General features: G+C 41.8%; 1 protein-coding gene across 8 annotated transcripts in view; it reads left to right on the top strand.

Annotated features, from left to right (window-relative positions):
• The window catches only part of TNRC6B (trinucleotide repeat containing adaptor 6B), a 261,599-nt gene that overhangs the window by 114,348 nt on the left and 123,022 nt on the right, over positions 1–24,229 (top strand). Inside the window, exon 1 of one of the 8 annotated variants that reach the window (XM_032645304.1) lies at positions 1,628–2,018. The exons of 6 other annotated variants lie outside the window; for them this stretch is intronic. In XM_032645304.1, coding sequence (XP_032501195.1) covers positions 2,014–2,018 — 5 coding nt within the window. In that variant the 5' untranslated portion in view covers positions 1,628–2,013. Of the gene's footprint in view, positions 1–1,627; positions 2,019–24,229 lie in introns of those variants that run through there. One more of the 8 variants, XM_032645307.1, reaches the window with a different exon arrangement.

Genomic DNA, 24,229 nt, shown 5'->3' with positions numbered 1-24,229 from the left:
TGCAAAGACAGTGGAAGCGTTTACGCCATAAATATTCAAGCTGCCAGATCATCTAGGCATTGGCCTCTGCCTGCCCTGAAACAGCTCCTTTCTGGTTCTTCTATCACAGTGGAAAAAGCGAAGGAGGGAGACTGTATAAAGACCCAGAAGCCAGGATGACAAACGTGTGGGATTTAGAAAGGGTTCGTAGGTTCCTTTTCAAGGAACGCTGGGCTTACAGAATCCATCATTTCTGTGCTGGCTGGCATGTCAGATTACGCTTGGTCAGCCCAGTTCATTTGGGAGAATCACACTGTGGAATCTGAGCTTTTCTGGTTCATAGAGATGGATGGAGTCTGATAGTCACAGGGCACTTTTGCCCACTTTCTATGATTTTAGTTACTTTATTTCCTCAAGCAGTCCTTAAAACAAATAGGTGGAGATGATTTTCTGGAAACTATGTGACTTTTTTTCCTTGTATTTGGATAGCACATTTCCTCTGTTCAGCCCAGCACTTCTGAATGGAGGTCTAAGTCATTAATTCATTCATTTATTTACCTACTGTGTGGGGCTAGGTAGGTGTCAGGCCTCACACAGCAGTGAAGGAAGATGTGGTATGTGTCCTTATACATACTGGGGACGACCAATTATAAGCAACTTCTTTGACAGATAATAAATTGCAGTTATGCCTGGTGCTATGAAGAAGTAGTAAGGGAAGTTATGGGAGTGTTGAACAGGAAGGCCTGGTCTAGACGGGGAGGGTCAAGGAAAACTTTCCTGGGGTAATGACTTTTGAGATGGCAAGGATAAGATGAAACAGAACTGCTAAAAACAAAGAAGCCGAGTACAGTTTTAGGGCTGAAAGGAATCAAAGATACCATCTACTGATGGCCAATCCTTACATTCCACAAATGAGGCCTGGAAGGTAAAGGGAATTGCCTAACTAAGGTTACACAGCCTGTTAGCCCCAGAGCTAGAGACGCAAACCCAGCATGGTTTTCTTAGGTGGGTTGAAAGCAAGATGCACTGAGTCAGAAGAAGGCTCTTAGGAATGGGGGAAAACAGGTAGGTTTTAAATTTTAGCGCTGACTCTAGGTCAGCTGCCGAGCTACTTCCTCAGGTGGGGAGGGGATTAAAGGTGACTCAGATCTGCCAGCTTGCTGTGCTGTAGCATAGTTTTTATTTGGAGTGCGGGGAGGAGGTACCAAACATACATACACCTGAAACAATAAATGTGGAGTTCAGCTGGGAAACCAGTCACTGTTCTGCAGCTCTCTAGCTGTGTGATTGGGATAAGTCACTTAACCTCTCTGAGTTGGCATTCACAGATTATACTTTGGTATGTTTCCTTTCAGTCTTTTCCTGTGCATTTTAGGAGCTTGTTAGAGATCAGTTGTGTCCTATGTTTTCACCTCAGTCTTTAAAGACGAAAGTCTCTTGTTTGGGTAAGGTGTTGTTTAAGCCCCTTTTTAAAGAGTAGTTTGCCAGCCTGTGCTTGCCCAAACATCCAGAGAATAACTGTAGCAAGTGAGCCAAGCTCCAGGACCTGTAAGAATCGTTAGCAACTGAGAACATTTCTATAAACCAATAAAGGTTTTTATATTTTGTTCATCTGTTACCCTTATGCTGTTGCCACTTTCACATTCAGTGTGTGTAGGTGGAGAGTATGAGATAACAGCGTTTCACAAATGAAAGTGAGTGGAAAAGGGCCGCTTTCCCTTTAAGGTAGTTTCAGCCCCAGTTCCCTCCCCTTTCCTGATTGACAAACCTACCCAAAGTCACATGATCCGCCTCTATTTGAAGGTCACAAAAAGCTGTTTCCTTTAGAGACAGAGGGGGAGAGAGAGAGCAAGAGGGAGAGTGAGTGTGAGAGTTAGTTCAAGCCAAAATGGCCGACAGAGTCTCTGCTGGTTTCTGAATATTTAAAATACAAAAAAACAGATAGACAAAAAGAAATCATTTTTTGGACCTTTTTTCATTTCCATTTCTACCTTGTATGCCTCAATTTGCTGGATTTAAGCACTGCTGCACTTTATGAGGTTGGTAAATATTTTCAATTTTTTAAAACCAATTGATTTATATGGATCTTGTCTAACCGTTTTCACTAGTGGTGTTGCAAATCGACATTTGTCTAGCGTGGAGGCTGGCTTCAGACATTTCGTGAATCTGTGTAAATCAGACCCGTGATGTACTTTTGGTTCGGCATTTTAGAAATGGAAAAGCCTTGGTAAAATATTTGATTTTGAAGTAATTTAATTGCACTTTTAATTTATATGCAGATATTCATCATCGTTTCTGTCTTGCAAATAAATGAAGCTGCGAGTATTCGGAAATTTGATATTTAGAAAGAGGTTTTTTAAAAAACACAGACCTCTCCCTGCCCCCTTAAATCTGCTGCAAAAATTTGCATAAATATAAATGGGTTTGCATTCTTTCGGCTGCTAAGGCCGACAAAGGATCTGGGAGGGCAAGCACTACCACGGGAAAACCTTTTTCTTTTTCTCTCTTTTTTTTTTAAAGCTAGGCCATCCTTCCTAGAGAGATGTAAAACCTAAAATAAGACCTGATCCATTTTAAACATCAGGCTGGGGGCGAGTGAACACCAGGAGGTTTGGGGTTTGTAGATTCCCCTGCTTGAAAACCTCCCAAGCAATGTGTGGATCACCCCTCTCCTCTGCGCGCGCTCATTTGCACTGGGTCTCTGTGTGTGTTCTCAAATATGCAGCCAGATGCGCTTTTATTTTGATTGTGGTTCGAACCAAATGGTGGGACTATCTTGTAAACATGGTGTTTTAAAGGGTATAAACAGCTATTCCTCCCGATTAGGAATTATTTCTTTATCAGTTTCTCCCTGTGGATTGGCTTTATTCGTTTCTCATAGATTACAATTTCTGTTTAATCTTACACAGATGAACTGGGCTTTTCAGCACAAATTCAGCATCTGTGTGTGTAGTTGCCTGTTTTAGCCACGTATCCATTGTAAAGTGGTCATATTGGGTCATCTAACTAAGTAGCTGTATGTGTTACCCCTGAAACTGTGTGTGCAGTGCACTGAAGTTAAATTCCATTACTCCTAATGCAGGATTCTAGAAAGCCTGGGAACAGGGAGGGAAGGCGGCTGAAAACTTGCTTTCTCAGAGCCACCTCCCCCTATCATTGTGAGAGTGTGATGTAATGCTTCTCGGTCTGGTGGGCTGAAAGGATCGTAGTTTTGATGCGGCGGGTAAATTGCACACCCCCCCGGGGAAATTACACCCCTCCCCCCGCCCCCCGCCTCCCAGCACATCCCTGGCTCTGAGAGGCCTTGTTTTCTTTTTTTTTTTCTTCCTAATTTGTATCCTCCTGATTTATGCCTTAGCATATTGGCATGAGAAACAGACTATTTTTCTAAATCTGTTACAAAGTATAGTTTAGAAAGGGCATTTAAAATATGCAAATAGGTTGAATTGTCATATCCCCATCATTAAATATGTAGACTTGGATTGAAGCTAATTAAGCATAAATGGAATAATTTTGATCAGAAGTGAGCAGTGGCTTTTTTTGGCTGTTGTTGTTTCCTTTTTAATTAATCTAATTATAAGATGTTTGCTGGACCTGAAAGTGTTAAAAAAATGCAAAAAAAATGCTGGACCATTTTGAAAATTTGACAGTCTGGAAGAGGGTGTGTAGTGCTTTCAAAAGCTTTATTCACTGTTAAAATGGATTGGCCTCTTGTGCTGAAAATGGCCTGTTTCTTTGGGCCAATTGTGTGTAGATGAAGGGACTTTCATGCTAATTTAACAAAAAGACTTTCCATTTGAATTCATAAAGATAATTAAAGTCCTCTGTCTGTAAAGAGCAAGTATTTTATTATTTTTCTAAAATTAATGTTATTATATTAGTGGAAATGAGTAGAGAAGTGACGGTTTAAATTCAGTGTAAATTTTTTTGGTGGTGTAAGTTCAGCTTTTGTGTAAGAGGGATTGGAAACATTACAGTCAGGAGGTAATCTGGAACAAATTTGTCTCTTAAAAATTTTTTTTACAGCTTGAATTTAAAGGAAAAGACAGAAATTACCATAGTGATAGGGAGTGTTGCTTTGTGGTAGACCTAAGGAAAATTAGAGCTCTGATTTTTGTTGTTGTTTTTTCTGAAAATGAAAGCACTTATTTGGGGCTTTACTTGTTAGATGATTCATTTTACGCCCATTTCCTAAGTTGGCCTTACAGAAGAAGAATGAGAAGAACCTAAGCTTTCCATGTTTTGCCATTAGATTGTTTTTGTGGACTGTAAACATGTGAATAGCAGTTTAATTCAGTTTGCAGAGCAGAGGGACCAGAAGCAGGGTGCCTGCTCTCTTAGGCAAGAAGAAGAATGATATAATGAACATTAACAGAATGCCATCTGATTCTTTGAAATGTTTTGGTAAATATTCTTCTCTCCTAGACAGGTTGAGAAGTGTGATAAATAAGACCTGGTTTCACGTATGTTAGGCATTATGGCTCTGATGAGTTTCAGAAGCTCAGCTGCCATTTTGGATCTAAGTTCCTTCAGGGCCAGTCCTTATGGCACACCAAACTATGGGAATTCAGGAGCAAATAAAAATGAGTAATAAATCAAGTGTGCAGATGGATGGTATTTGTGCCTTTTGTTGAAGTTTTCTTTCTGTTGGTAGCATGAAATGAATCTAAAAACTTTAGAGATGTAGCTGATGGTATGACCAGCAAAACCCCAGGGATATTAGAACTTGCATGTTGTGGTTTTTAAAAATGAGACTGTATGCAGGGGAAGTTTCTTACTGGAGAAGAATAATACAATCCTCACTGAAGTCTCCCCACCCCCAATGCTGGGTCTACTTGTGATATTAATGTCATTATTCACAAGGCTACTCTGTCTCAGGAAGAATTGTCACAGATTCATTATTAAGATTTTACTGAAGCATCACAAAAATTGATAGCGCCTATTTATCAGAAGTGGTATCTTATTTTTAAACTGTTTTTCAGTCCTTCCATCTGTGTGCCAGAAAGGAAGCATTGGCATCTTTGGTATATGGCGCAAACTCAGCCCTGTTGTTCAGCTTTGAATGGCCATTTGTTATTCTCTGTCGCCACCGGGACAGTCCTTTAAAAATCAACTTCTAAAAATTGAAGCAGAGACTTCTAAGGCTTTTCCAGCTCTTAAACCTACAAAGAGACACAGAAAGAGTGATAGGTGATGATGAGACCTTCAGGTTCTGCAGAGCAGGCCCCAGCAGATAACAGTAGTAAGGGGTGGGCCTCACCCTACCCAGCTGCCCCAGAACTGAAAAGTTTTGGAGAAATTTAATTTTTACAACTCAGTATAATCATTGACCATCTGCAGTTTAAATTGGACAAGGCCCTGAGGCAACACAGGTGAATGTACTTTGTTCCTCCCCTCAAGGAGTACCCATCTAACGAGGGAGATACCCAGGTAAAGAACCAGTGGCTTTACCTTGGTGCTGTGTGTGCAACAGTTAGAACAAGTACCTGGTACATAAATAGCCTGAGTATCTGCATTAGGAGAACCCTTATTTAAAGAAGCCAAATAATTACTCCTTATTAATTTTTAATTATCATTTGGATATTAGATTTTCTTTAAGTGGAACTTGGAATTTAAAGGTGGGGTTTCTGATCATTGGCTGGGGAGTGGGGCAGCCTATGCTAATTGTTTCCTAGTACAGTATTGTTCAAGGGTTTACACTAATCCGACTTCCCTCACCTTCTTGTGATTAAGACTTGTGGTGGAGTGGGTGGGGTGAATTGAAGCCACTTGGCCTGAAAAGGGATTTAACCCGCGATGGTGACATTTTAACATGCTTTCCTTTCTTTCTTCAAATATTCAGCAATCATTTATTATGCCTGGTGCCGGTGTAGGTGCAAGGGGAGCTAAGAATTAGTTTGGTCAGCCCGTCGCCCTGAGCAGCCACCAGTTCCTGTGGAAATATTTGCCACCTGATGACTGTCTAAGCTACTGCTTTGGGTTATGACTAGGATGACGCTATAGTTCTTTCCCCTGATGGTCTCCTTACTGATAGTCAGGGAATGGATGGTAAGTTTTTGCTTCTGGTACTTCTAGAGACTTCGATTTAAGGTTTGACGAGATAGTCACTTTATCCTTTTTTTTTTTTCTAGGCCTGCAAAATTATCCTTTAAATTATCTCTGAGAACCTTGCAACTTAAGTTGCCTCCCTAGTTACTCTATCGTATCCCTTAGTTTTACTTTTTTTTATGCGCCTTAATTGTGTCAGTATCTGCAATCACATTATTTGTGTGTGGTACATCACTCCCCACAAACCAAAGCAGACTGTAGTGTTTTGCTTATTGCTCAATCCTCAGCATCTAGAATAGGGCTTAGCACAAGTAAGTGCTCAATAAAAATGTGTTTGAATTAGACCTGAGTATAAGATCACCAGGACCAGCTATGTGACCATAAGCCCCTGTTTCTTTCTTTTTTTTTTTTTTTCTCAGTACGAGGGCCTCTCACTGCTGTGGGCCTCTCCCGTTGCGGACGCACAGGCTCAGCGGCCCTGGCTCATGGGCCCAGCCGCTCCGCGGCATGTGGGATCCTCCCGGACCGGGGCACGAACCCGTGTCCCCTGCATCGGCAGGCGGACCCCCAACCACCGCGCCACCAGGGAAGCCCAAGCCCCTGTTTCTTAATCAGTAAAATGGGAATAATACGTTGTTGGGAAGCAGAAGGGAAATGCTGTATGAAGGGGCCAGCACCTAGTCTCGTTGCTCAGTGTTTCCTTCCCCTTTGCTCTCTCTCTGTTAAGTAAACCAGAAAGGCTTTTATGGCCCCACAGATGCCTGATCCTCTCATGGCTCCCAGGATCATGACCACGCGGGCACTGATTGCCCAGAGCTTCAGTCTGGATGAGGGCAGGGGCAGCGCTGAGCCTTTTCTTTTATTCAAGTCCCTACATTCCTATGGTCTGAGGTCATCTCTCCCCGCTCTCCGGTTCCCTTCAGGCTCTGCCTCTGTGGTGTATCCACATTTGCTTGGCTGCTTTTCATACATTCTGTGTTTTGCATCTAAAGGTTCTCAACAGTTTCAAATGAATTGGTCTTAAAGTTTACAAGGCAAAGGAGAATATAAAATACAGTGTTTTTTCCTTCATTTTCATTGTTCTGAGCCTGCACATGTAGACTCTATTTAACCAAACTGGTAATAGACAATTTTATCTGACTCAAAAGACAGATAAAATTAAAATTTAGGTCAATTGCCCACTTTATACAATGCTGTTGAATTAATATAGATGACAAATAGCTTTCATTCATTGACCTTGGACTGGAATTGGTTCAAAGAAAAACAAAATTTTTATCTGTTCATTCATTACAAATAATTATTTGAATACCTATTACCTGTCAGACATTGGGATAAGAGCTAGCATAGGAGTAGTAGGAAGATTTTTTGCCAGGTACCATTGCTGAAGTTAGAAAGAATATAAATGCAAGGAGCTGGCCAGTCCTCAGGGTGTTGGGTGATTACAAAAGAGGGACACCCAACCCACATAGAGGGACCAGTTTATGCAAGGGCCCCGAGGCAAGAGAGGACTTAAGCATATTTGGAGAACTGTATGTAGAGTACTTGGACATGGTTGGAGTGTGATGTGTGTAAAAGAAAAGATAATCTGGGAAATGAGAAGTGAAACTGAAAAGGTAAACACTGGTGAGTTGCGGAAGAGTCTATATAAGTCATGTTTGGAAGTCTTTTTTTTTTTTTTTTTTTTTTTTTTTTTTTTTTTTTTTGCGGTATGCGGGCCTCTCACTGTTGTGGCCTCTCCTGCTGCGGAGCACAGGCTCCGGACACGCAGGCTCAGCGGCCATGGCTCTCGGGCCCAGCCGCTCCGCGGCATGTGGGATCTTCCCGGACCGGGGCATGAACCCGTGTCCCCTGCATTGGCAGGCGGACTCTCAACCACTGTGCCACCAGGGAAGCCCTGTTTGGAAGTCTTTATCCCGAGAACAATTAAAGGGTTTTCAGCAGGAATTTCACCTGATCAGATTGAACTTTTGAAAGATATGCTCTAGTTGGACTGTAGAAAATGGCTGGAGGATTGAGTATAAGACCAGATGGTATTGCAGTAATCTCAGGTGATGGTGGCCTGGGCTGACAGCAGAGCTGGGAAGAAGTGGATAAAACCAGAGACATTTAGGAAGAAGATTTCACAGAACCTGATCATTGAGGGTTAGGGTTGGGGAAATAAAAGATGACACCTCTGTCTCTGGCCTGGCCTGCTGATGGATGGTTGGTACCATTCATGGAGTTAGGGTCTATTTAGACGAGAGACACATGTGGGATTGAGAAAATGAGTTCAGTTTTGGAGTAATTTAATCTTGGGGCATCTAAATGAAGGTCTGGAGTAATTAGATATCTGGCTGGAGGTAGATTTGAGAGTCATCAGTGGTCCCAACTTTACCAAGATTTTCCTTTTTAAGTTGATTTCTTTGGTAAGATGTCCAGAAATGGCAGTGTGCAGTGCAAGTGTTAAAAGAACACTATTTTATAGAGAGGGTAAGACCACAGATGTGCTCCCATTACTACAGTGGTCACCATTAGAAATACAAAAGGAGTTTGAGGGAGGAGAAGGGCTAATTTTGGCTGGGTTGATCAGAGAAGTCTTTATATGAGGACCTTTTATTTGAGCTGAGCCTTAAATATTGGGCAGAATTGTGAAGAGCAGACATGAGGGCAGAGCATTGTGGCTGGAGGGTTAGTTGTGTTCAGAGGGGATTGAAGGGAGTTTGAATGTCTATGGGAGAGCTGGGACGCCTGCTGAGTAGTTTGGATTGCCAAGGCAGATAGTGGGGGGTCTGTTGAAAGTCTGAAGGCAATGTGATCAATGTGGTATTTTGAGAATATTAGTATGGCAGTGAGGCAGAGGAGGGACTGGGAGTGGTGGGATTGGGAGAGGGCAGGACTGAGGGGAGAATTGAGATAGGCAGGCCAAGTAGGAGGCCTGTTATGAAAGGGCCTGCCCTAAGACTGTGGCAGTGGGGCTAGAAGAGGGACCAGGGACTCCAGGTTTTCAAGGTGAATGACGGGAGTCTTCAGCAGTAATGAAGATGGGGAATTCCAGGTCAGGCATACTGAGTTTAAGGAGCTGGTGGGATTTCCAGATGGAACTGGTTAGCAGGCAGCTGGCAATGTGGAGCTGACGCTTGAGAAAGAGGTCAGAAGTGGAGATAAAGAATTGGAAGTGATCCACATAGAAGTGATAGTTGAAGCTGAGAGGAGATGAGGTCACCATGGGTGCAGAGAATGGAAAAGAGAACTGAGAATGGGGCCTTGGGGACCGGAAGAGAAAGAGGACCTGGGAAAGGATTAAAGAAAGGTGCTTGTGCAGGACAGTCGTGAGTCACTGAAGATGAGGGAAGGACTTCTCAATCTCAGATGCGGTCAGCAGGTTTTGATGCCCCACAGGAAGAACAGTATTTGGTTATGGCAACGTCCCCTAACCTGGTGTTGGAAGGTGTTCCGGTGGGAAGGGTTTGGGAATCATTAGGTTATGCCAGCACCATTCAGTAGAAATAGAATGTGAGCCATGTGTTATTTTACATTTTCCAGGAGTCACATTAAAAAAAATAAAAGGAGGGAATTCCCTGGCGGTCCACTGGTTAGGACTCTGCTTTCATTGCTAAGGGCCTGGGTTCCATGGGGAACTAAGATCCCACAACCCACGCAGCGCAGCCAAAAAGAAAAAAAAAAAGAAGAAAACAGGTGAAATTAATTTTAATAATATATATTTTATTTAACCCAATATGTACAAAAAGTTAAATCAACATGCAACAGATTTTAAAATATTAATGAGATATCCGACATTCTTTTTTTTTCATACTAAGTTTTCAAAATCTGGTGTGTGTTTTATAACACATTTCAGTTTGAATGTGAAATTTTATTGGAAATGCTTGATCTGTATTTAGATTTGATAAATTTTACAGTTGAAAAAGTACATTCACATACCCAAGTTTTTTCAAACATACTAGAGTTTTCTAGTAATAGAAGTAAGTAATCAATTTAAAAAAAATTTTTTTTTTTTTTGGCTGCACCATGTGGCTTGCAGAATTTCAGTTCCCCAACCAGGGATTGAACCCGGGCCATGGCAGTGAAAGCCCAGAATCCTAACCACCAGGCCACCAGAGAACTCGCTTAAAATTTAAATTAATTAAAACTAAGATACATTTTAAAATTCAGTTTCTCAGTCACAGTAGCCTCATTAAAAGTTCACACTAGCCATGTGTGGCTACGAAATTGGACAAGGGAGGGTTTATGCAGAGTAAGATAGGCTGCTTGCAGCTAACGTGCACTTTGGAAATAGCCAGAGTCACAAAGCATTCTTCCCGTCACAAAGCATTTCACAGGATTGGTGTTAGAACACATGTGGGCTCATGCTAATGAAATTTTTAGAATTGAAGGGGTCAGATCCTAATTTTGCTTGTGAGGAGATGAACTTTTTATGCATAGATTCTAAAATTTAAAACAGGAATTTAAAAAATTGTTTTGGCTAAGGTCAGCTGGATGGTAGATTGGTAGAAGTTTTTAAGCGTAACCAATTTGTGTCCAGTTTCAGTAATGCTAGGTACAGAGGTTTAGTTGGAGGGTGGGAGCACTCCCTCCCCCTTTTTGAACTCTGTGGAGTCAGTGCGATGCCAGGCTTCAGGTGGGGAGGTGACATTAGGATTCCAGTGTTTTCAGAAGCTTTCAGTCAGCAGTCCCAGCCTTCTCGCAGGAGGGGGAAAGGGTGCCAGAGGGCTAATTATTTTGTGCTTGAATCTTGTTTCTTTTTGGCAGCCTGCAGGCTGTTTGGCCATAGACTATTATACTCATTTTGTATTTCTTGACATCCTGGGCCAATATAATATTTACTAAATATGGGTGGTTTATAAAAAAACAGCTTCAAAGATTTTTATTTAATGATCTCATTGATTTATATTGCTTTGTAATTGCTAACTAGACCTTCTAAATAATAACCTGTAAAGATAGAAATGATCTTGAGTTGTGCTTGGAACCAAACCTTGTTCACACTGGAAAGTTAAGCGTTGCTTTTGAGTTGGTGCACAATTCCATTTCCGTGGACACAGAGGACCTTATTTTTCTATGAAGTATAAGAGTTTAGAGTGTCAGTTATTCTGTGAAGTCTTGTTTTTGTTTTTTAAATCAATATGGAAATAAATTCCTTACATTTTTGTTTTCCTTTAGAAATGCATTTTGGTTATCCGTGCCTTTGTAAAAAACCCAGACTGTGTAGTGGTGGGTTTACATAATGCCCTTCAATGGCTTAAAAAGAGACCTAGCACAAGGTTCCTTGCCCCACTCAGGAGCCCAGAGCAGTGAGTCTTGTACCTCTCGGTGCCATTCTTTTTTTCTTTTTAACCCCTTGCTTGCATAAAATAATTGCTGCTCTTTTTATGCCAAGAAGTTCCTGTTTATAAGCTGATGTTAGACAGCTAATTGGGTATCTTAGAACAGTGGCTTTTGAACTTTTTGATTGGATCTACACTAAGAAATACAATTTGATTGAGGCCCTGTACATACATGAAGTATACACGGAAGCAAAAGTATTTATATTTACTTTCTGATACTACGTCATATATTCTATCCTGATATAGGCTACTCAAGTCCATTTTGTAAAACAAAACCAAAACCAAAAAAGCTGATCCCAACCACTAAAATGATTTAATGATCCACTCTGGGTTGTTTCACTGAGGTTTAAAGAATTTTTAAGGAGCCACTTGTGGGTTGCCATATTCCTGGACACGATCCCCAGTTTTTCTGGTTTTGAGAATCAAATTTATCAGTCCGCTCAGTTGCCACACCAACCAGATTCATAAGCGATTTTTTAAAATGTTAATTTGCAGGACTTCCCTGTTGGTCCAGTGGTTAAGACTCTGCACTTCCAATGCAGGGGGCGTGGGTTCCATCCTGGTCAGGGAACTAAGATACCACATGCTGCCTGGAGCAGCCAGAAGATTTGGATAAAAGAAAAAAAAGAAGGAGGAGTTAATTTGCTACTTCAGCATGTAGGCGATGGATATTTTTGATGACCAGAATGTTGCCCTCCCTATCCAGAACTTTCCATTTGGATCAAAAGGAGTTGGCCATCCGTATTGAGGAATGGTGATGTACATGCATGTTTTCCCCCTAGATTTTAGAGAAACTGAAGTAGAAAAACCCTATTACCAGATTATGTAACTTTCTCTCGGAGAAGCCCCACAGAAAACACTGCCATACTTTCTTTTTTGGAGGGATTGAGGATGGGGTGATTCCCTGCCCCTTTTCCAGGTTTCAGGAAGACACACTTCCACTAATTAACACATTCTGTTTTTAGACACACTTCAGTAGATTTGATTAGTTCAGCATTTCCTACTGTTTGACAGGGTACTAACAGGTTTGTCTGGAAAACAAAAAAAAAAGTTCCTTTCCTGAATTAAACTGATCTTTGCTTACTACAAGGGCTTAAGAGTCTTTAAGATGCTAATATGCGTTAGGAATCTTAAGTGTTGTGTATGTATAAAATTTTGAAGTCCCAGGTTTTTATTTTTGTTTTTTAGGCACAATTTGGGGAAATGCATGGTGTGCTTTCCATTTTAATTATTCCTTTCTAAAACTGCATTCTAGACAAGTAAGCTGGATTTGGCTATTTCCCAAGTCTCTTTCAGACACTTTAACATGGTGGTTCCCAGACAGACGTAGGTTTCAGGGAACTGTAACACTGCAAAAGCAATATTAGGATCCATCATAAGTTACCAGTTTTTTTTTTTTTTTTTTTTTTTTTTGCGGTACGCGGGCCTCTCACTGCTGTGGCCTCTCCCGTTGCGGAGCAGCTCCGGACGCGCAGGCTCAGCAGCCGTGGCCCACGGGCCCAGCCTCTCCATGGCATGTGGGATCTTCCCGGACCAGGGCGCGAACCCGCGTCCCCTGCATCGGCAGGCGGACTCTCAACCACTGCGCCACCAGGGAAGCCCGAATTACCAGTTTTAAATATGCCAAGTAAAGGCATTTTAAAAAACCCACTATTTATTACCACCATTTCAAAGAAAAGGCATTTTGACAAAAGAGTAGAATGGACAGTCTCAGAATAAGAAACATCCTACTCAGTTGATTATAGCTTCATGAAAACTATTACATACGGAATATAGATCAGCACAGGTACTAAAGTTTTCAGTGTTTGGGAACCACCCTAATTATAGCCCATCTCTTAGCATGTATTACAGTTAACTATGTGCTTGCTGGTTTTATTAGCCTCACTCATAGGAATAAACCTTACTTCAAGTTCTGGAACTACCTTCCTTCATTCTTATTTATTGACAGTGATGATGGTCACTGTGTGACAGTGACTCACACTTAAAAAAAAATTACTTTGCTCCCTATGAAAATACTGTAAGCAGGTAACCATTCTACTTTAACGTAAGAAAAAAAGAAAGAACAAGCCAACTCCATTAGGTGCTGAGCAATTGTAGAATCTAGAATAATAGTCAAAACCTATTCCAAAGTTTATCTGTTTTAATGAGGTATACAGTTGACCCTTGAACAATGCCAGAGTTAGGGGCGCCAACCCCTCTGCGCAGTTGAAAATCTGAGTGTAACTTTACAGTCAGCCCTTCGTATCCACAGTTCTGCACCTGCGGATTCAACCGTTAAGTATTTACTCTTGAAAAAAATCCACGTATAAGTGGACATGCACAGTTCAAACACTGTCTGTTCAAGAGCCAACTGTATAGTCGTGGTGATTTTGTAAAAGTGGCAAGTAGGTCACAGGACTAAATAATATTATGTACATTTTTGCCAGCCTGTTGGCTCTTAGTGAGTTGTAAATAATGGCCATGGCAGGGTTTTTGTCATGTACATTTTTATTTTTATGTCCACCATCCCACTCTCACATTTTAAATGACAAAGACCGTAAATCTGGCAACTGCACATCAAATATCCCCTCTGCTTCAGCGAGAGAAAGTGCTCTTTAGATGCAGTTTACTCCTTTAATCAAGGGGCCCATGGCCAGCAGCTCACTGGCCTGCCCTGCTGTGATAATGCTGTCAGCTGGCTGTGGGAGTGGCCACCCCAGCCAGTGCTTTGACTCTTCATCCTCAGAATCCTGGGGCCAAGAGAAGAGGAGGGGAGAGGTTGGGGTTAGCAGTGTAGGTAGGGTCTTTGGAAGCAGTAAGAGGCTGAGTAGACTTGAGTGAGCAGGATATACTCTATGTCCTGTGTACTTGGAAAAATTTGTTTATTACCTAAGTATTTATGCCTCAGGCACTCTACAGTGTTGGGAATAGTACAAGATAAAAAGACCTGGCTTTTATCTTTGGAACTCAACCAGTAACGTGAGGCTGCCTGTAATAAAGACAGAGATATGATGCCAAGGGATCCTGGAGGTTGGAGGCAGAGCCCTAGGGAATTGGGGAAGTCTCCACCATCGAGGAAACATTTGAACTTTTTTTTTTTTCTTTTTTGGCTGCCTTGGGTCTTCGTTGCTGCACGTGGGCTTTCTCTAGTTGCGGCGAGCGGGGCTGCTCTTCGTTGTGGGGCACGGGCTTCTCATTGTGGTGGCTTCTCTTCTTGTGGAGCACGCATGGGCTTAGTTACTCCGCGGCATGTGGGATCTTCCCAGACCGGGGCTCGAACCCGTGTCCCCTGCATTAGCAGGCTGATTGTTAACCACTGCGCCACCAGGGAAGTCCCTGAACTGAGTCTTAAAGGGAAATTAGGAGTTGCTTGGTGAAGGGGATGGTGAGTAGATTGGGGTGATATAACGTAGTGGTTAAGAACTGAGGTTCTGAAGTCAGGACACTTGTGTGGTTAGGTCAGCCCAGTGTTGGGCAAGTAATATCTGTGTGCCTCAGCTTTCTCACTGGTAAAGTGGGGAATAATAATAGTAATAGTACCCAGAGTCAGTGTTAGCTACTGTTTTCATAAAAGTTATGCTAGCATTTCAGGCAGAGGAAGTGACACAAACAAGGGAGGATTTAGTGGGTGGGGGCATATGGGAAATGGTGAGGTGTTAGTGGGACACAAGTGCAGGCTGCCTGGAGGAGAGTGGAAGGGTTGGCTGGGTTTTGTGTTCTAAGGAATTTGAATTTTATTCTGTAGAAAGCAGTTTTAAAAACTCAACTTGCTTCAGTTGATTACCATATTGAGAATCTGATACTGGAAGAGAGATGAGGGGCAATCGAAGCAAGAGGAGTGATTGGAGAATGTAAATTAAGTCAGTGACAGTAAAGATGGAAAGACTAGAGGCCCTTGGCTGGGTGAATGGATGATGCCAGGAGTTGGGATGGGCATTTGGTGGGTGGAGCAGGGGTTTTGAGTTTGTAAAAGAGTGAGGATGGGGGCCAACAGGCTGTGTGTTTGCTTTGGGTACGTTTTAGATGTTTGCTGGACATTTACTATAACTTGGCAGGTGGAAATGAGGGCCTGGAGCTCAAGAGAGAAGTTGGGAGCCATCCATTTAGATCTAGAGATGGTCATCTAGGCCATGGTTGTGACAGCGCTCCCTTAACAGATGGTCAGAGGAGTGGGATGAAAACAGGAAAAAGGGTGGTGCAAGAGAAACCCAGGCAGGAAGGAGTTTAGGGAAGTAAAGGATAGTTATCAGGGCTGGTGCCCCAGGGGGTCAGCTGAGATAAGCCCTGGATGTGGGCAGTTAGGTTTGGCCTTTAGGAGCTCAGTGCAATGCGTTCAGGTCTCCACTGAGGTCCAACACATCATTGTTCATCCTGCTTGCCACTGTCTGTCACATTGGGAAGTCTCCCTGTGGGTTTTTGTGTTTCTCTCTGTCACTACGGTGAGCAGCTCTAGGACAGGAACTAGTCGTGCTCACCTCTGTAACTCCAGCACCTGACCTCACACACACACACACACACACACACACACACACACACACACAGTGAGTGCTCAGTGAGCATTTGTTGAATGAATAAATGAATCAAGGATGACTTGAATTAACTCAACAAATATTTATTGAGTGCCTTGTGTGTTTCAGGAGCTATGCTAGTCTCTAGGGATAAAGCAGTAAGAAAATAGATAAGATCCCTACGCTCGTGGGGCTTATATTCTAAAGCATGAATCAGAAGGCTAAGGGGAAGGAACAAGGCGAGACTTAACTGTCGACTGTACGAGGATGAGCTCTGTAGGCTCACCATCCACGAACTGAGCCTGGCACCCAGGAGGCATTTGATACAGCTGGGTGGCTTGAACAGGGGAGAGAGATGGTTTGAAGAGCACTGAGGTGTGGGAAGAGATTTGCTGCCTAGATGACAGGTTAGCCTTGGAGAGGGAAGAGTAAATTTGGAAATGGAGAGAAGGATATTTGAGGGAGTTCCCTCTGGGAGACATTCCCCTCTCGATTGGAGGCATTCCTCGCTGTAAAACAGGAGATGAAGTCTGAGTGGAAAAGGACCACAGGGAGAACCATCTACCAGCTCTACAGGCTTAGCTGAGAGAGGAGATCCTTTATTTGTAATTGCAGTGATCTGAGGCTCTGCAGGCTCTTTCCAGCAAAGCAAGGTGAAGAATGTGGTGAGTTGGGGTTCATCTGAGGCTGAGTGAGGATTGGCCTGGGTAGGTAGTGTGGGATAGCCAGGGGTTGAAGTCTTCAGGGAATGCTGGTGAATGTTCATGGGAGTCCAGGCTGGGTTGGGAATAAGATAAGTCCAGGGTCAGGCAAATGACCTGAAAGAATAAGGAAAGAAAGGGTTTGGGTTGGAGGAGGTGAGAACTTACACATTAGAAGGGGAAGACAGTGTTACTTCCTGTGTGCTTCCTATAATGCTGTCCTAAGTGCTGTATATACGTTAACATTTATTCTTCATGACGACCCCGTGAACTAACTATGGAGAGGTTAAGTATCTTGCCCAAGGCTGCTGAAGTGTGTGCTTGAGCACAAAGCCCTACTGCCTTGGGAAGAAACCAGACGCAAGAGCTTCTCCCAGGCCAAGTAGCTTCACAGTAGCTTCCTGAAGTATCTGCGCCATCCTTCCCTTCTAGCAGAAGTATTTGGGGTGGCGTGGAAGGGGCCTGTGGACTGTCCCCCCCCCTTAAAAATATTTTAGGCGACAGTGTATTTTATATAGAACTCTCAGTTTTTCCTACCTGCCTTGCTCATGCCCAGACATCCTTGAATAGGAAACAAAGAATATTTCACAATTAGAGAAGATTTTAAATGCAGGTCAGTCTCTGAGTTCTCTGAGCTCTAGTACCTTTCCTCTTCACCTGTCCTCCCCCCACTAAACTGAGAAGAGCCAGAGCATCTGGCACTTCCATCAGTTTGAAGGGAGGAGAGACTGAATAGAAGCTTGATTGATGTGTGGTGTCTCAAAGGAGGGGAATCTGGCTGTGTTGCCTGTTGCAGAAATGTTGGTAAGCGTCTGCTGTGGTTTGGGGGCTTTGACAAACAAGAAAGTGTTCTCTTCCTGGGGCGAGTCCCCATGTGTTTTTGGTGACATGGGCTCTTCTGGATAACGAGTGGACTTCAGTTGGGTAAGGAATTTTACTCCTGGCCCTCCACCTGTGTCTGAGGCCTGTGACAGATCACTCAGAGACTAGGCCCTTTGTAAACCGTGGGGGGAGACATTTTGACCTTTGCTTGGAAGCCGTTTGGAAGCACAGAGGCTTTGCAAATGAAACATGTACACAACTTCATCCTGTTGTATGAAGAAAGAATTATTTGCAGAGACAAAGTGTATATTGATGGTACCTCAACATTTTGTTTGCATTCTTTTAACATCTGGCTTTGCTCTTGAAGCAGTATGAAGGAAGGCCACTACATCCTCCTCCATCCCTTCAAGGTAAACAAATTTTCACAATTAAAAAAAAAAAAACACACCAAAACCACATACTTTTTACATTCCAAAAAAGCTTAGATATTTCAAATATTGAATTTACAGAGCAAATAGATCACCTAGCATTATTTGCTGGCAATTTTTACGTTCACTCCTCATCCTAGTGTTTTCTATTCAGGCCGTGTCTTACCTTCTGGGACTTTTGCACTTGTGCTTGGTTCACTGCCGGGGGCTAGCATTTTTGTCTTTTTTTCCCAACACTGCTAGTGTGGCCCATAGTGCATCACATTATTAACACCTTTGGTTTTTAAAATTGGTTACCTCTAATTGATTTTTTTTTTTTTTTTTTTTTTTTTTGGCTGCATTGGGTCTTTGTTGCTGTGCATGGGCTTTCTCTAGTTGCGGTGAGTTGGGGCTGCTCTTTGTTGCGGCGCGGTGCCTTCTCTTGTTGTGGAGCACGGGCTCTAGGAACGCAGGCTTCAGTAGTTGTGGCACGTGGGCTCAGTAGTTGTGGCTCACGGGCTCTAGAGTACAGGCTCAGTAGTGGCACAGGGCTTAGTTGCTCCGCGGCATGTGGGATCTTCCCGGACCAGGGCTTGAGCCCATGTCCCCTGCGTTGACAGGCAGATTCATAACCACTGCGCCACCAGGGAAGCCCTAATTGATTTTTAATAATGTGATCTTCTTTTGTCAGATATTAAATCCTAATATTTAGTCACTGGTACTTGATAGAGCTGGTTAGGCAGAACAAACAGATAACCCATCACTGAGAGAGTGGTCCCAATGCCCTCAGGCCAGGATTAGTTGGGGTCTCTAAGACTAGTTGGCACCTTTATTTAGAAGTCAAAGTAGAAAATATAGGCTATTTATTCCTCATTTCTTCCCCCTCTGACTACTGATATTATTCTCCTGGTTAAGGGATAAGTTCATTGCTTGATTTTAGGTCATGGAACTCTTGCTGGTGTTTTTTCATTTCTCTTGTTTTGGTCAAGGGCAGTGATAGGCAGACATAGTTTAAGCTAGCAGTTATGACCCATGTTCTTCTATAGGTTCTCTCTGAGGTTCTGTGTGACCAAATTGAAGAAGACTGCTTAGAATCATACTGAGTTTTTCCATGAGGCTCTGTTGGGGAAAGGACATGAACTCACATTCATTAAGTGCCTATTATATAGCAGGTATTTCCCATGACCTCATTTAGTTCTCACTGCAGACTGAAGTGGAAATGGTTTGATCTTCATGAAAAGGATGGCATGCCTGAAACTTAGTAACTGATCTGAAACCACTAAACAAGGAAGTGGAGGAACTAGGGCTCTAACTCCAGAATGTGTTCTCTTCCCAAGCCTTCTCAGTTGCGGCACAGAATAATTTGTTCATTGATGATAAATCCCTGTTTTATAAAGCAGACTGTCTTAAATAAAATATGCACTCAAATGATGGGAACTGATGGCTTTATGGGGATCCTCACACTGCATTCATGATAAATAATAACGAGGGCAATGAGGCCGGTACTGATGGCATGCAGAGCGGGAGGTTTTTGGGGACAGTCCTGGATGGCCATTGAAAGGCATTTTTCTTCTTGAGCAACATGATATGTTAACCAAGAAAGAGAAATTACTGAGTGATTAAAAACTTTATCTCAGATAATTAATTGAAAAGCCAAATTGATTAATAAAGAGACATTTTTAAAAGGATCTTAACTGTATCGAGTTTAAGTAGTAATTCTTAAAGTGTAATCAAACAGAGAACTTATCAAAACTATAATGAAGAAAATAGAGATCATTTGTAATTAGACAGTAATTAAAGGCAAGTACATGCCCAGTGATTTTTGAGTGCTTGAAAACAATTACTTTTCTTAAGTAGGTTAAACATCTGGGTTATAAGCTTGTTTACACTATTAATTTACTTAACAAACCTGTTCTTCAGAGATGATACAAAAGTGAACTTTAGCTTGGCTGTCTGAATTATCACAAGTTCCAACTTAATGGATACTCTTTTTAAAAAATATTTTTTTACACTAAATTTTTTAAAACTGTCCCTTACTGAACAATTCAGTCCTAATGCTTCTTAGGTAGACAGAGAGGGTAGGTGACCTGGTCGGGGTGTTAGAGCCCAAGTAGGATGAGGCAACCTTCACATACAGGGAAGGTCTGGTGTGGTGTATTGGACCCAAAGAGAGGTGAGTAGGGCATTCATGTGAGCCTGGGGTGGCAACAGCACTGAGAGATTGGTTAAATACAGGAGGAGGATTGATCTAATACATATGTACATTAAGAATAATGGGAGCCAGCACCTCTCACTGTTGGAGAAGGGAGTTACAATTATCGAAAGGGAGAAAACTGGAATGAACCTTGTGATGTGAGATTGGAGTCAGAACTATTAGTGTGAACTCATGAATTTTAATAAGTATTGATAAATATAGAAATGATACAGATGTAAAATGCATGCATGTGTATTTATATACATATGTATATACATCTCTTCGCTCTGTCCGTAAAGAGGGTGAGAGTGCCTGAGAGCAGCAATACCTCAGTAGCAGTGAGCACATCACGTGCCCAGATCTGGGCTTCTAAATACCATTTTCCACTAAAAGGAACCCCAACTTCTTGGACAAATGGCTGATTACGGGCTTAGAGCAGAAAAATTTTAAATGAACCTGGAATATCTTGTGCTAGAAAGCAAAGAAGTCTTCAAGAATGATGGAGATATTTCAAAAGGACACACGCCAGCTTGAAGGCACTCCCACTGGCCAAATTTGGGATAATTTGATCATCAAAATTTCAGAAGTGATAGTCATTGGTTAAAACCTATTGAATAAAAGAGAAATGTGAAGGTTCTCACAATTTCACCTACTTTGAAATAAAACCTTTGTATGGACTCATGAATAAATCCAAAATGTCTTATTTAAATTTTAAAGTACCTCCCCTCAAAATACTTATTGAATACAGAGTGGGGAAAAGACTTACTTTAGAGTCAAGAAGCACGGTAGATACCACCTTAACCAAGTGACCTGAATGAATATTACCAGTAATGGGACAAACTGAAATTGATAGGATGCAATATTGCATTGGTGATATTTGTGCCAAGGCGCATGACCCAAATCTAATCATGAGGAAACAAACATCAGACAAACCCAATTTGAGGAACATCCTACAGATTAAATGACCTGTGATCATCTTTAAAAGTTCAAGGTCGGGCTTCCCTGGTGGCGCAGTGGTTGAGAGTCCGCCTGCCAGTGCAGGGGACACGGGTTCATGCCCCGGTCCGGGAAGATCCCACATGCCGCGGAGCGGCTGGGCCCGTGAGCCATGGCCGCTGAGCCTGCGCGTCCAGAGCCTGTGCTCCGCAACGGGAGAGGCCGCAACAGTGAGAGGCCTGCGTACCACAAAAAAAAAAAAAAAAAAAAAAGTTCAAGGTCATGAAAGTCAAAACAAGACTGAGGAACTATTTCAAACTGAAGGAGACTAAAGAGTCATGTCAACTAAATGCCACATATGATGCTGACCTGGGTCCTTTTATTTTAAAAGACCATGGCTGGGACAAGAGCAAAACTTGAATGGGCCTGAGGATTAAATGGTAGTAATGTATCAGTGTTAATTCCCTGATTTTGATAGCTGCATTTTAGTTAGTAGGAGATTTTATTTTATTGTTTAAGAAAAACATGCATTAAAGTGTTTGGAGTGATGAAGTATGAGACTGACAACTTACTCTCAATGGTTCTGGGAGAATGAGCTCTTTGTACCATACCTGCAACTTTTCTATAAGTTCGAGATTGTTTAAACATTTTAAAAGAACTTAAAAAATAATATTCTTACCTAAATTTAAATCAGGAGAAGTACACAAATTAAAAGTCCCCCATTTCTCATTTTTAAACACCACTCCCCCCCAATCCAACTCTGTAGAGATACCGCTGTTAACAACTGATGCATATTCTTCTAGGCATTTTATTTATGTAGTAATGAATGTATATATAAGTAGATTATATTGAGTATTTATGGTATGCTGGCCATGTTGCATTCCTAGGAGTTATAATGGTCAGCAATCAAAAGGCATAGTCCTTGCCCACCTCTAGTAGCTGCGTTTTGAAAACTTTGCCTGATGGATTTTGAAAGTCAGAGAATTCCTATTTGTTCCAGTTTAAAGTCATTTAATTTGACTTTTATTATATTCCTGTATACCCTGCTTCAAGCAATGCTTTAAAAACCAGAATAGGCTTTTAAAACCTCTAAATGACTCCCCCCTCCACCCCTTTTTTTCTTTTGGCCTCTGGCAGACCTGTTTTACAAATGACCAACTTTCTATTATGAGTTTTAACAAGAATGTTTTCACTTGTTACCTCTCACATTTGAAAGAATCAAATAACTTACTTTTAGGGTATTATAATTGCAAATAGATTGTGATTTTCCCGTACTCAGTGAAGGAATGGAAATAAACCATTGCTACTCATGAGTACGTATAAACTCGTATAGGATGGGAGATACGACTGAAAATTGTGAAACAGAAGGGAGTCTGTCTTTCAAAAGGAGACGAACCCATTTCTTAAAGATCAATCTGATTTATGTAATGCCTCAGTAGCAAATGACTTATTTCTCAGTTTGGATTTATATAGCCCGCAGTGTCAGATAATCACCCTCATAGCTTTGTAAAGACCGGAATGTTTCCTCCATATCACTGGCCCATACAGATCTCAAGTTCTTGCAGATGTATTAAAGGGGCCCATATGTAGAATGCCGGCTGGAATAGGAAGAGGAGTGGACTGAGTGGAGGGGATAACTGGGGCGGTGCGGTGGGGGAGGACATTGCTTCCATCCTGTCTTTCCTCACACTCTTATTGTCTTCTCTTGCTAGCCTCTTCTTGTCCAGGCTTTCACTAACGTTTTGATCTAAAACACTTTTGAATTTAGTGAGGAGGACCTTGGGGCCTATTGCCTTAGACTGTGAGGAGGCCAGGGTCTATGTTGAATGGGCTTCAGCTCTGCGGGTTGGCATTAGCTTACCAGCAGGTTCCCCAAAATGCTGGCCACTGATTATCACTCTTGTTGAGTGTTTTAGAGAGAACTAATCAATTAGTGTTCACAGTGTTGTTTAGCAAAGTTCACGGATAGTTCAAAACCAAACACATTTTTGGTCCTAAGCTATTGGTGCTTCCCAGCCCAGTGTCAGGACACTAGTGCATCACAGAGACCTCACATGTCACAACAATGCCAGGTTTTCCCCACTGCCCAGGGTCTCACTCGCCCCCTTACTGGATTCCCATCAGTCTCGCTTCTGGCTGTTTGCCCCACCTTCCTCTTTACATTATTCCATGTCCCACCACTTGCCCTTCCATAGCAGAAGTCAGCTTCATGGGAATACTCTTTTTTTTTTTTTTTTTTTTTGAGAATACTCTTTGCTTCTACTTTAACCTCTTCCAGGTATGTCATAAGAATGTAAAAACTTACAAATGTGGAGTAAAATAGACAGAATTGGGAAAGTAGCCCAATAAACTCTTATTTTCCCTCAATAGTTTTTTATTGAAGTACAGTTGATTCACAGTGTTGTGTTAATTTTTGCTGTTCAGCAAAGTGACTTAGTTGTAAATATATATATATATACACATATTCTCTTTTTAATGTTCTTTCCATTATGGTTTATCATAAGATATTGAATATAGTTCCCTGTGCTATACAGTAGGACCTTGTTGTTTATCCATCCTGTATATAAAAGCTTACATCTACTAACCCCAACCTCCCACTCCATCCCTACCACAACCCCCTTCCCCTTGGCAACCAGCAATCTGTACTCTATGTCCTTGATTCTGGTTCTGTTTCATAGGTAGGTTCATTTGTGTCATATTTTAGATTGTACATATAAGTGATATCATTTGATATTTGTCTTTCTCTTTCTGACTTCACTTCGTATGATAATCTCTAATTGCATCCATGCTGCTGCAAATGGCATTATTTCATTCTTTATTATGGCTGAGTAGTATTCCATTGTATATATGTACCACATCATCTTTATCCATTCATCTGTCGATGAACATTTAGGTTATTTTCATGTCTTGGCTGTTGTGAATAGTGCTTCTGTGAACATAGGAGTGCACGTATCTTTTTGAATTATAGTTTTGCCCAGATATATGCCCGGAAGTGGGATTGCTGGATCATGTGGTAATTCTATTTTTATTTTTCTGAGGAACCTCCAGACTGTTTTCCACAGTCCAGTAAACTCTTTAATGATTACTTTGATAAATGCCACTTATGGAAAAGCTTTACAATTATAATAAATTCTATATTTAAGATGAAATTTTGAGACCTGAAAATCCTCTTTCTTTCTTTATATAGCTTTGGGTTCAGTCATCAGAACATTCTCATGTGGTGAGGCCTTCTACTTTTGCGATTTTATGTTTTGTTTTCATTTCCTGCCACATAGCAGGTGCAGCTGAGAAGTACCTTCAGAAATCACGGGAAATTCTGGCCTCATCGTTCTGCAGG

This window comes from Phocoena sinus, chromosome 10, assembly GCF_008692025.1.
Source record: "Phocoena sinus isolate mPhoSin1 chromosome 10, mPhoSin1.pri, whole genome shotgun sequence".
Taxonomy (NCBI): Eukaryota; Metazoa; Chordata; class Mammalia; order Artiodactyla; family Phocoenidae; genus Phocoena; species Phocoena sinus.
The sequence above is the reverse complement of the archived record's forward strand: the minus strand, read 5'-3'. Positions and strand labels throughout refer to the sequence as shown.